Source organism: Gallus gallus, chromosome 1 (genome assembly GCF_016699485.2).
Source record: "Gallus gallus isolate bGalGal1 chromosome 1, bGalGal1.mat.broiler.GRCg7b, whole genome shotgun sequence".
NCBI lineage: Eukaryota > Metazoa > Chordata > Aves > Galliformes > Phasianidae > Gallus > Gallus gallus.
Genome location: NC_052532.1, coordinates 129,218,564 through 129,231,198, shown reverse-complemented (window position 1 = coordinate 129,231,198; position 12,635 = coordinate 129,218,564). Strand labels below are relative to the sequence as shown.

Below are 12,635 nucleotides of genomic sequence, written 5' to 3'. Positions count from 1 at the left end.
AAGAAAGTTCAGATAATATCAAAAAATGGAGATGGCTAACAGAATTTTTTTTTTTAACATGAAATTAGACATGACTTTTGGATTTCTGTTTTATTTTTACATTTGTTATTCTGGCAAGCTTACACGACAAGGAGTGAATTAGTTTATTTAAATGGCAAAAACGTGGAGCTGTTAAAATACTTGCGTTCATTTCCACGTGTGTTACTTACACAGTAAAGTTCAAAAAACCCTTTTTGAGCACGCTAAACATCATCAAGTAACCTATCACAGTTTAGAGAGATCTTATAAGTAATTATTTCTCTTTTCTCTGTTGTCGCCTTGCAAGAGCTGGGCAAAGCAAGTGTGAGGCTGCAGTGAGGTGACCGGGGTGAAAGCTGGTGACACCAACAGTTATCAGAAAAGTTTCTGCCTTGGCTGACTGTGCTAGTCAAATATTAGCTTGTCCAAGGTTGGTTTTGAAACTGTTTACTTTTTCAAATACCTGGTGTATTTTGAACAAAAGTACAGTAACAGAGCTCTGAACTGTAAAGACTTTTCCTTGATAATTTTCTTGTGAACTTCTCTGCTTTGCCTATGTATTTATACTATGGCCATCACAGTAACAACTTGCTGCATGTATAGAACTAAAGAATGCTATGCTAATCCAATTCTTGTGCCAATATTTTTATATATCCCAGTAAGAGTTTGTATTTCAACCTGAATGTATTATTTAGCTAAGTCATCCACACCAGCACAAGATCAACTTTTCTGGGGAACAATACATTTCCACTGCAAAGAAGGTAGAGAATCCTACGAGTGTTGCTATGGAGGGAATTAAACATTTAATCTTTCACAAGACAGTTTGACTTTTCTGAGACAAAACCTCATTCATTCAGAGAGTGCAGATGTATGTTTTTCAGAAGCCTCTTTCTGGCATTGAAATTCTTGTTGCAGTCCGATGTGTCTACACAATTCATGGAGAGGTATCTGTTCATTGTTACTGTAGGGAGAACATCTGTGATTTAAAGATGGATTCCGTTTCATCAAACAGTGATCAACTCCAGGGACTCTCCTCTGCTTAAAATTCACATACATTGTATCGTTCAACATTATCTGCATTATTTTTTATCTTTTTTCATACAAATGTATTTATTTAGCCATTTCTTCTGAACTGTAGAGTTGCAGTGATTTTCCCACCTTGTCTAATAATGTATGTCCTCAGTCTCTTATGGTTGGTTTACATGTTCAACTAGGCTTGTGGATTTTGAAGGGGTACTCTAGATTTTTAACAAATTCAGATTTTTGTGGGGTACATAAAAGTGCATGCTGGTTCTCAAATTATTTTGTCACTGCTTCTTGTGAAGTAGAGCTGAGGTTCTTTTGGAAAATGCTAAGGCTTTGAAGAGCTGTTTTTCCAGACTGACGGAGTGCTTTCAGAGTGGGTACCCTAGATCTCTTTCACCAAGTTGCTAGCTCTGTGTTCTTATTACTAAATTTTAAAAACCTATATCAATTAAGTTTTCTTCAGCTCAAGTCTAAAGACTTTGTTCTCTTCTATAAAACTTTGAAGACCTGCAATAGCTCAGTGTGGTGCCTACACGGTTGCTTTACATAATTCCCTTCTTAAGCAGTCTTACAAGAACATAGGCAGATTTTGTGGAAACCACCGAAAGTCATTAAGGATTATGTTCAGTTAAATACAGAGTCTGTGTATTATATAATGTCCCTATAAATGTTTTTACATATACTTCATCTGATGGTGTTTATCCCACATAATTATCAAATAATATTATACCTTGCCTATGAAGAAACTTCACATCTGAGGGAGCGCAACATATCTCATACCAAGGACACATCAGCCCGTCTATCTGGCAGCTCTATGCCCATCTCATGGGACAAGTGGAATTAGCCAAATCAAACACGGATGTGGCAGTGCCCACGGGGACTGTGTAGCCACTCACGAGGTGCCTTTCAACACTGAAATTGTCATCCAAGCCTTGGTGAAGCACCAGCATACTTAAATAGTGTAAGGAAGTTCCTTCCAAGAATTAAAAAATGGACACCAGTGCTTCAAACTAACTTCTGTACCTCTGCCACAGAGGAGGTGTTGCAAGGTGAAAAAATATAGAGCCTTGAAAAAATCACACTGAGAACACAGCTACATCCCAATGAATGACAAGTTGTGTCCCTTTGCTGTCCAAAAGGCTGAGCTGCGAGGTCCACAGCAGCAGCACAGGGTGGAAATACGAAAGGAGTGTTTCCCTCCAGCTCATTTCCACCTGACAACAACATGTGCTAGTTTACACAATACAGAAGCAGTGCTGTTTCTCAGCTGTTGCCACAGCCCTGCATCTGCCACTGAGAGCAACTTCTCTGAACTGCAACTTACTTTCTCTCTTGAGGCTGACAAATGACCTCAGGGGAGAAGACGGGGCAGTGCTGAATAACCCTACAGACACTGAGACAGAGGGGTAAGAGTTTGCTGACAACACTCATAGAATCATAGAATCATAGAATTACTAAGATTGGAAAGGGCCTCAAAGATCATCAAGTCCAACCGCAGCCTAACCATAGTACCCTAACTCTAACAACCTTCTGCTAAATCGGGTCTCTGAGCACCACATCCAAATGGCTCTTAAACACATCCAGGGATGGTGACTCAACCACCTCCCTGGGGAGCCTATTCCAGTGTTTAACCACCTTTTCTGTAAAGCAGTGTTTCCTAACATCCAACCTAAACTTCCCCTGGCGCAACTTGAAGCTATTTCCCCTCGTCTTGTCACCTGTCACCAGTGAGAAGAGACCTACCCCGCTCTCACTGTAAACATCTTTCAGGTACTGGAAGAGAGTAATAAGGTCTCCCCTCAGCCTCCTTTTCCCCACTCTAAACAGCCCCAGCTCCCTCAGCCTCTCCTCATAGGGCTGATTTTCCAAGCCCTTCACTAGCTTCATTGCCCTTCTCTGGACCTGCTCCAGTACCTCCATGTCCTTCTTGTACTGAGGTGCCCAAAACTGAACACAGTACTCGAGGTGAGGCCTCACCAATGACAAGTACAGGGGCAGGATGACTTCCCTAGTCCTGCTCACCACACCATTCCTGACACAAGCCAGGATGCCACTGGCCTTCTTGGCCACCTGGGCACACTGCTGGCACTGACACTTGTAGTCCTTTTCTTGTTTGTAGGGCAGTGGGCTATTTCCAATTCCTGGGTCTCTCTTAGAACATGTGGTCTGCTTGTGCTCCAGAGAAAAATAAATACTCTATCAGACTGTGAAGCCCACTTTGTCTTGATTGTTTATATTCAAAAGGACATACAAACAAGCTATTAAAATGTTTTCAGAAAATGTATATGTACATTATGTCTGTACTACATACAAAAAAATACACACTATATATGTTTGCGTGTTTATGTAAAACATACACATGTATTACATCACATACAAATCTCCGTTTGTCTAAGTATAAAAAACAAATAGGTTATTTCTCTTAGATCTTCCTTCTCTTCTGCTTCTACAGTGTAGTGATTACTGGAAAGACAATGCTGCAGAGGCAGAAAAAAATGAAGATAAAATTCAGGGAATGTTTTTGTTTGTTTCAGCTGGAATTCCAACTATTCCAGAAGGTGATTTCCTAACTGAGTCTCCACGTTTAAGAACGTTTTGTGTTCTTAGTATGTTTACTATGCCAGTCTCCACATGAGGGCAGTAGATTCCATCATTTTTCTACGGCTTTGCTGTATTCACATAGCTATGCACCGCTGTAACTAGTAAGGTCAAAAACCCAACGCCACTAACACTCAAAGTGCCATTTGATAGACTTAGCTGAGGATAACCTAATATAGCTGTGTGTGTGTGCGCGTATAGGGATGCTCAGAACTGAAGTTAATGACAGATAGTCTTGAAAGTTAATGTATAAACGAGATGGGAACTATAAGGGGACATCATAAAGATACCCTGTTTGTAACAGCATGTAATGCCTCACCAACAAATTTGCATGACTGTATGAACAGCAGTAACTGGGATTCAAATACCTTTACTGAATATAAAAATTCAAGTGTAAAACCTAGAGTAAATACTGTTAGCTTACTGAGTTTATTTTTGTCTTCTACCTTCTTGATCTGATCAGATTTATCAACTAAAGAAAAGTTATCTACTCTACTGTATCTTATTTTTTACCACATTAAAGGCTTGGTTTTAGCAGCAGTATGTGGAAATAGTTGTCTTGCTACAAATATGTTGACATTTTAGGTAGAATCATACTGAGTGATTTATTCATCACAGCGTGGTGAGACACTGATGCATTCTGCACAGACAGTGGAAAGCAACGTGATATAGGGAAAGGAAAAATGTCAGCCTGTGGTCAGTAAGCAGGAGCTGGGAAAATAGTGCCATCAATGTTGCATTGCTGAAGCCTTTTGAAGAAGAAAAATTCATTGCACAGCCCTGGAGAGTTTCAAAGTCAGAAGTTTGTATAGAGTCTTTATAGAAGTAAACAGTGAGATGAGAGCTACAGTCATTTAACAGGATATATTTGTCTTGAATTCTGTGGAGCCATAAAAGTTTGAGGAAGTGAGAGAGACTTGCAGTCTATTTGTGCATTTGCTGTGATCCCCAGGAATAATTTTTCCCCGCTTATAAGCCTACATGGATTTCCATCAGATGAGCAAGCTCCTGTTAGAAACGTGAAGATGGCAGAATTAGAAGAAAACTGTCAAGAAGCAGAAAGTAACAGGCCCAGCATACTAACATTGCCTTTGTGTCCTGGCTTCGTGGTAATATGAATGTTTATTAACATCTGGATGTCTGAACACAACCAACAGCAAACACAGCTATTGTTTATTCTTGCCTAATCAAGATGAATATTGCCATGCACTAAGACACTTAGAGTTACACTTAATATCTAGTTTCTGATCAGTTGAACTATGCCTTTTGTGCTTGGCAAGCCCACATTTGCAGATATCTGAGTTCTTCTGTGAGGTGTTTGTTCTGTATCTAGGTAGTGGTTTATTTATCTGTTAATCACATTTCTTTCCTTGCAGCAAGAATCTGGAGAGTTGCTGCTGCTTCCAGCTTTCACACTGAAAGGGCTCCATGTTTCTAAAATGAAATTGGCTGTTTATAAAGAAAATTATTTACGGACATTCTCCAACTGTGGATGGCTTCCATTGGAGACAAACTTCCTGCATCTTTTTCCAAACTCTCACTTATGGTATTACTTCCCTCAGCTTCCACAGGGGTTACTTCTTCAGCCCCTCACCCATCTCTTACTTGAATCTGTTTGTACGTCCCCAAAGCCTTTTCTCCTTTGACAAGGCCTTTAAGATACACAGCAGGAGTCGAACCTTTGAGTTCCTTTGAATTTGAAGCACTCAATGAAACACTTTCCCATTTTCCTAGTACCTCACCTGTATTCCAGCAACAGCAGTTGAGGATGTGGAAGATATTGGGAAAAGCTTCAAGGGAGAATTGGCCTTGGCAGCTCCCTTGAAGAAGAATAATGTGCACATTTTCCAGAACAATTCTGATATGACAGAGCCAGGTCATGTGGACAGATGCAGGAGCTGGGGAAAGAGAGCCACCACAGTCTCATAGCTGAAAGTTCTACAGAAGAAAAAGCTTCTTGAAAAAGAAGGACTGTCTGCTGGACATCGTAATGAGCCAAGATAGTCAAGCAGGTGGCATTTTATTTGTGCTAAAATCTAGAAAGATATCCGGGTTGACATCTTCAACCTCTTTAAGTGTCCTCGGAGTCTCCTCAGCTGTTAACATATCTCCAGCTATTTAGATTTAAAGGAGAATATAAAAAATCATAAGCCTTACAAGAAAATCGTGAAAGACTGAGAGTTCTGTGGAAGTTCAGATTTCAGACATTTTTTGTCAAATGACATCAGAAGGCTTTTCAGAACATATTTCTGCTTAGTGTTGTCCTCTACTATGTTCTCCATAATTGTACTTTATGAGTTTGACAAGATAACACTTACGCACAGAGATGTAATCTAAAATGATTGTTATCCAGAAGAATACATCACGTATGAGTAGAGTAGCGTGATAGAAATCTTGCTCTCAGGAGCTCCTTTTAAGACTGTGAACTTCATCATAATTGAGGAAAGATAGTACAAGATTTATTTCAACAATGAGTTCTTTTTTTTTTTTTTTCAGGATGGATATAATTACTAGAGTACAATAATCAAGGCTTATATCCTGATTACTCTTGTGAGATTCACTGTATATTAGAATTTTCATTCTGAGCACTTCAAAGCAGCATCTAAAAAATTTTGCCCACTCTTGCAGCTATCTGGCAAGCATAACAGCTTTTTTAGATTGTTTTCCCTGCACCTAACAATGTGTAATCTTTGACTTGCTTGCTTTCCACTTTCACTGAGCTAATGCTTGAAATTACCTAGTGTGATAAAAAGTCATCCCCGCTAAGCACATCACTTGGTATGCAAAGCTGTGACTGTGTTTACCCATATGCATCACTTCACGCTCACCAGTACTGAATTTCACCCTCAGGCAATCATGCTTTCACACATACATTTGGGCGTGTAGCACGTACCTTAAATACAACCCTACAGAATCACCTATTTGCTGGGCGGCAATGTAGGCCTCATCTTATTTCATACACCTCGAATTGAGAAAACAGACCAAAAAAAAAAAATTACTAACAAAGTTTAGGACAACCTCTGTCCCTCTTTCACTTAACAACATAGACACAACCAAACAGACATTGAACTCCAAATGGAGCACAGTCCGGGGAAGGTTTGTAACAAGGTGCCATGTCCTGAGAATCCCCACAACTCTGATCATCTCAGCCTGACCCACCGTGCCCAGGAGCAGGGCCCATTATCAGCCTCTGGGCTCCCTCACCAAGGCCCAAGGCTGCACATCAGACCCAAGGCCTCCAGCCCTTGCCCCAGTGAGACCGCAGCAGAGCCACGATCCATCTCCTACAGTTCTGCCCAGCCATGGCCACAACTCAGCCAGAGCCGGTTGCAGCCAATGTTCTGGCCCAGCTTCATCCCATCCCCATCCCCAGCAAAAGAGCTGGGGCTGCAACAGATCCTCTCAGCTGCCTACTTCATGGTTGAAGTGGTGTGACAAGACCTGCCCTGCTGTCCCCCTTTATAAATGCCTTGAAATTAGAATATATATGTTTTTGGTGCAATTATTGGGTAAGGAAAATAATTCCAAGTTGGCCAACTTTTCCAGTATTTTAGTACTGTTGCTTTTCCGATTTAGCCATGGGAAGTGGGCATCCCATTGCCAGCCTCTAGTATTTATACCTAAGCTTTATTATTGAAGAATAAATGAACAGCTATACAGAGAAAAGAAAAAAAGTCTTCAGAGTGCTTGGAAAAGTCAGAAACTTAAAAAAGTTGCAGAGATGTAGAAAAAAGACTCAACAGCATTGGAAAATCAATTCATTTTATTTAATAACTTGATCTCCATGCCTTGTTCTAAGCAGAGAAGTAACTTGCACATGATAGGTGCAAACACGTCTTAAATCATGTCCTTTTCATGGTTTGTTTATTTATTCATTTATTCTTATATAAAAAAGTTCAAGCACATTCAGACATTAAACTGTTAAGCAATAAAAAAATAAACCCAACAATAATAAACAGAACATGAGCTTATATATATCCACAGCTTCTCAGTAAAATTACTGCCACAGAGGCAATCTAGTAAGCATGTCGTCCAAAACTCATACTAGAATGACAAAATTGTAGAATCACGGAATCACCAAGGTTGGTGATTGGATCTCCGAGGTCATCCAGTTCAACCATCCACCTACCACCAGTTTTTCCCAACTAAGCCACATCCCTTAGTACAACATCTACGTTTCTTGAGCACCTCCAGGGACAGCGACTCAACCACCTCCCTGGGCAGCCCATTCGAGCGCCTGACCACTCTTTCAGAGAGGAAATGTTTCCCAGTATCCAACTTGAATCTCCCCTGGTGCAACTCGAGGCCATTCCCCCTTGTTCTATCATTAGTTATGTGGGATAAGAGGCCTGCCCCCACTTCTCCACAAGCTCCTTTCACGTTGTAGAGAGCGATAAGGTCTCCCCTGAGCCTCCTCTTCTTCATACTGAATAATCCCAGTTCCCTCAGCTGCTGATATAAGTCCCTATTTCTGATATAAGTCAGGATGCCATTAGCTTTCTTGGCTACCTGGGCACACTGCTGGCTCATGTTCAGCCCAGTGTTGACCAATACCCCCTGGTCCTTTTCATCCACACAGTCTTCCAGCCACTCTGTCCCGAGCCTGTAGCATTGCCTGGTGCTGCTGTGGCCAAAGTGCAGGACCCGGTACTTGGTCTTGTTGAACCTCACCCCACTGGCCTCAGCCAAATGATCCACCCTCTCCAGATCCCTCTGTAGGGCCTTCCTACCCCCAGGCAGATAGACACTTCCTCCCAACTTGGTGTCATCTGCAGACTTACTGAGGATGCTCTCAATGCTCTCATCCATGTCATATTATATTGGACAGAACAGGCCCTGTGACAGTCCCTGGGGATCACCACCCATGACTAGCCACCAGGTGGATTTAAGTCCATTCACCACCACTCTCTGGGCTAGTTCATGCAGCCAGTTCTTTATCCAGGAAAGAGTGTACGTGTCCAAGCCACGGGCTGCCAGGTTCTTTAAGAGAATGCTGTGGGAAACAGTGTTTCCCTAAACTGAAGGCAGTATAGATATAAACTCAATAGCCTCTCAAATGGCAACATACGTTTATATGTATGTACATATACACATATAAATACATTTAAACTCACATACACTGAACAAGGAGGGTAGCAGTCTTACACCTTCTGGTGTCCCATGAGGACGTTTCCAGTGCTGAAGAGCAGTTAGTTGGGCTATTTTTGAAGTAACTTCTCTTCTTCTCTTAAAACAACCCCCAGAGCTTTGTAGTATGCACTGTCAGATTCAAAACATTGTTCACTTCCACGTTCCTTTTCTGAGAAAAAATCCCACTAACAAAAACTGAAAATTTGCCTAATCTGAGCTAACTTGAGGCCAGCTGATATGAAAAAGTACCTGCATGGGACATCGTTCCTACTGCTTTTGATGCATGGTTGAGAAAGGGATGAAGTGTTACGGTAAGTTGAGTGAAGCTGGAGAGAAGAACATTTTCAGTCAGTTGTGAGCAGCTTTTCTGTGTTGCAAAAGGAGCAATTCAGTATTTTTCAACATATAATAGTTGATGTCCAACATGCAAAGCTTCTGCCTTTTCTGCTCTGCTTGATGTCAGTTACATTAGAGACATACTTCCGCACATTTCAGGATGCAGTAAGTGCTTGAAGATTAAATTCAAGATCAAACAATGAAAATCCACATTAGAGCTGGGAAAAATAACAAAGAAAACTATCTGCATGTCAAGGAAAAAATAAAAAGAGGGAGAAAGAAGAGGACTTTAGGATAACTGACAGAACAGTTTCTGCCGAAGTGTTGAAAACAGTTTTGGTAGAGAGAAAGTTGTAATGCTTTAAGTGGATGGAAAATGGATTTGAAGGGCAAGGCAAAACCATGCTAGATTATCACGTGGGCCTGCAAAACGTGAGTAACTGAATTTCTGCCTTGTGATTATGAGACTTCTTAGGAAAAAACCAGCCTGTGTATCTTTTAAGACAGCGTAGGTAAATAGAGACACGCGTCCAAACTACTGAAAGTACTGTGCTATGTCTTGTATACCTTTTTATTATTATCATTATTGTTTCTTTCTTTAGAGGGGTAGAGCAGGCAACTGTGTGGGGCATGCTCAAAGAAAATGACACTGAATGAGCTGGACTTGGACACTACAGTCCCAAGCAAGTAAGCAGTGGTTTTTTGTGTGTATTTTTTTTCCTTTTTGTTTTGTTTTTACTTTAAACACATTAAGTTATCTTCTATTCTTTTACCTCCTTCTCCATCCTGAGAAATTAATAATTTCAGGAAATGAAAATGTAATCCATGCAGCAGTTGAAGTTGTCTCAAATACTCTTTGTTTTAGCTTTTCTTTCATTGCATGAGATATTTTGCTAGATAAAATTGAAGTAAACAATATGAGTCAGTCTAACCTTTTCAAAGGTTAGTGTGGTTTGATTCTGATAAACAGTTGGGTGAGTGTTGTGGTGAATTCACAGTGGCTATGCATTAAGCATTAATGGTAAAATGACAAGCTATGTTTACTCGTTCTTTTATAGAAACACAAGAGAGAAAGCAATACTTAAAAAAAAAAAAAAAAAAAAGCACATTGCTTAGTAAAATAACTCCCCTCCCCCAAATCCCTCTTTAACATAAGCTTTAACTGATATACAGCAATATTTCACATTCATCCAGGATATCAAGCTTTGGGTAATGCTTGAAATCATACATCTTAAATGTAGTTCTTGTTCTAAACTTATCCTTTGGACTAATTCCAGGCCAACCTTTAAAAAACGATGTTGGGATTTCTTCAGTGGTTTTTTAAACAAACTCATTTTCTTTTGCACTTCTACTTCTTTTCAGCAAACTATTGTTTACTAAAGTAGCATGCAAAGTATAAGTATGGTTTGATGTCTGTCACTGGAGAAAGTTATTTTTGGAGTAGGTATTCAAAAAGAAATGTTTTCTGCCTCTGCATATAGAACTCAGAGGTGCTCTCCTGCCTGAGGCTAGAACACACTTTCTTGCCTTTGCAAACAGATCTTCACTCCCTCTAGGCCATCCATAGGTCCACTTGACATCGATCTGACTGACATGGTCCTGCCGGAAAATAAGCTTTCCCTTCTGGTTTCCAGGCTGTCACTGAGTGGTACCTTAGGGCGAAAAACTTGCATGAATTTCTGGTAAAATTCTTTAGATGCAAAATAATAAATGAAGGGATCTATGCAGTTGTTGAGGCAACTTAAGCACAAGGTGAGCTTGTAGGCAGGGTACAAACTCCCTTCGTAAAACAGACGGACAATCATATGTGCAAGTAGGATAAAATTATTGGGGGCGAAGCAAGTAATGAATACTGAAAGAACTATAATTGCCAGGTATATGGATCTAGTCTTCTGCTTGTTACCATATCTGCTTGATGTCTGAATAAGCTTCCGAATGGTGCCTATGTAGCATCCAACTGTTACAATGAAAGGAATCAGGAAGAGCACGACAAATAGGGTGAGAAGAAAGGCTACCCAGGCTGCGAAGTTGGGCAGCATTTCCCATTTGAGGACATCAAAACAGGTTATAATCCCCAGTTCTTTCACTTCATAGGTCAGATCCGTGCTTTCCAATGGGTAGAAAGCTAGTAGCAAGAAAATCCACATTATCACGCAGGCACCCAGGGCGTATCTTTTTCTCCTCCACTTGATCAACTTCATGGGATATACCACACCCATGTACCTCTCTATGCTGATACAGGTCATAGTCAGTATGGAAGAATACATGTTGGAGTAAAACATCACAGTCACGAGGCTGCAAAGAGTCTTGCCAAAGATCCAGTGATTCCTCTGAATGTGATAAAAAATCTGGAAGGGAAAGCAGCAGGCCAGCAGCAGATCCGTGATGCTCAGGTTGATCATGAAGATAACAGAAGGTGTTTTGGGTTTGATGTGCCAGCAGAGCACCCAAAGGGAGAAAAAATTGCCAGGGATACTGATAATAGCCACCATTGTATACACCACTGGGAGAGTGATGGAGATAGCTTTATTTTGAAGCATTGCAAGCGTTTCAGCGTCCAGGTGGGATCCGTTTTTAACCATTTTTCAAAAGAGCGTTCTTGTTCTCTGTAAGCTAGCTTGATCATATCATGAACACTTGGCTTGAAAATCTGGAGAAAAAATGTCAAGAAAGAGAAGCACTATGTCAAAGCAGAAATTGCAAACATGCTTCATATACTAATTAAATATTAATTTTAAAAAGCCCAATGTCATTTGATATTATCCCTGAGATAACTGAATCAATTAAAATTATCTTCTGAAAACTGCCTTCTCCCTTCTACTTATTGCACTGTTTTATCTGTCTCATTTATTTCTAGCTTTGAACAGCTACTTTTTCCCTGCTGAATGGCTTTCTGATAGTTTTACAGTCTATACATTACCATTACCACACCTCATTGTTGTGTGATTGTGACACAAAGAAAACCACAGACTGAAATTAAATTGATGTCTGCATTAGAACACTATGCCATAAGTTCCTCGAGAGCTAAATCCATTCTATATACTCTGGGTGTCAAGACCTTGCTGTCCTGTAATACTGAATATTTTTTGAGGTTTTTTTTTTTTTTTTTTTTTTTTTTTTTTTTTTTTTTTTGTCCAATGAAACAGTGATCCATTCCAAGAAAATGCTAAATGTATATATATTTAACTGGAGAAAGGAGAACATGCAATCAATTATTTTTTGTGTATCTATGATACGAACTATATGTGAGAGAAAGGCCATGTATAATCAAAAGCCAGGGACAGACTGTGTTTCACAGGCTAGAGGGAACAGCAAAAGCAGTCACACACCTTCTTCTAACTAAAAGAACAGATACTGCATTTTGGTTTCTAAAAGATGTCTTATTGGTGTCACCTGTAGTTCTGCAAAAGGAGTTTCGGTTTTGCAGCCTGAAAAAAAATAAAAGCCATGCTTTCACTGTCTGGCCTTTATAAACCTTTATTGGCAGACACAAGTAGCTTATGGTTTGGCTTTTTTACTGTACACAG

The 12,635-nt window shown here is 40.2% G+C and overlaps 1 protein-coding gene across 6 annotated transcripts in view; it reads right to left on the bottom strand.

The window, feature by feature from the left end:
• Window positions 1-7,387: 7,387 nt before the first annotated feature.
• Window positions 7,388-12,635, bottom strand: part of P2RY8 (purinergic receptor P2Y8) — a 50,483-nt gene continuing 45,235 nt past the window's right edge. For all 6 annotated transcript variants that reach the window (XM_046940848.1, XM_015277698.4, XM_025149905.3 and 3 more), the window contains one exon: window positions 7,388-11,758. In XM_046940848.1, the coding sequence (XP_046796804.1) occupies window positions 10,617-11,690 (1,074 nt within the window). In that variant the 5' untranslated portion in view covers window positions 11,691-11,758 and the 3' untranslated portion in view covers window positions 7,388-10,616. The remainder of the gene's footprint in view (window positions 11,759-12,635) is intronic.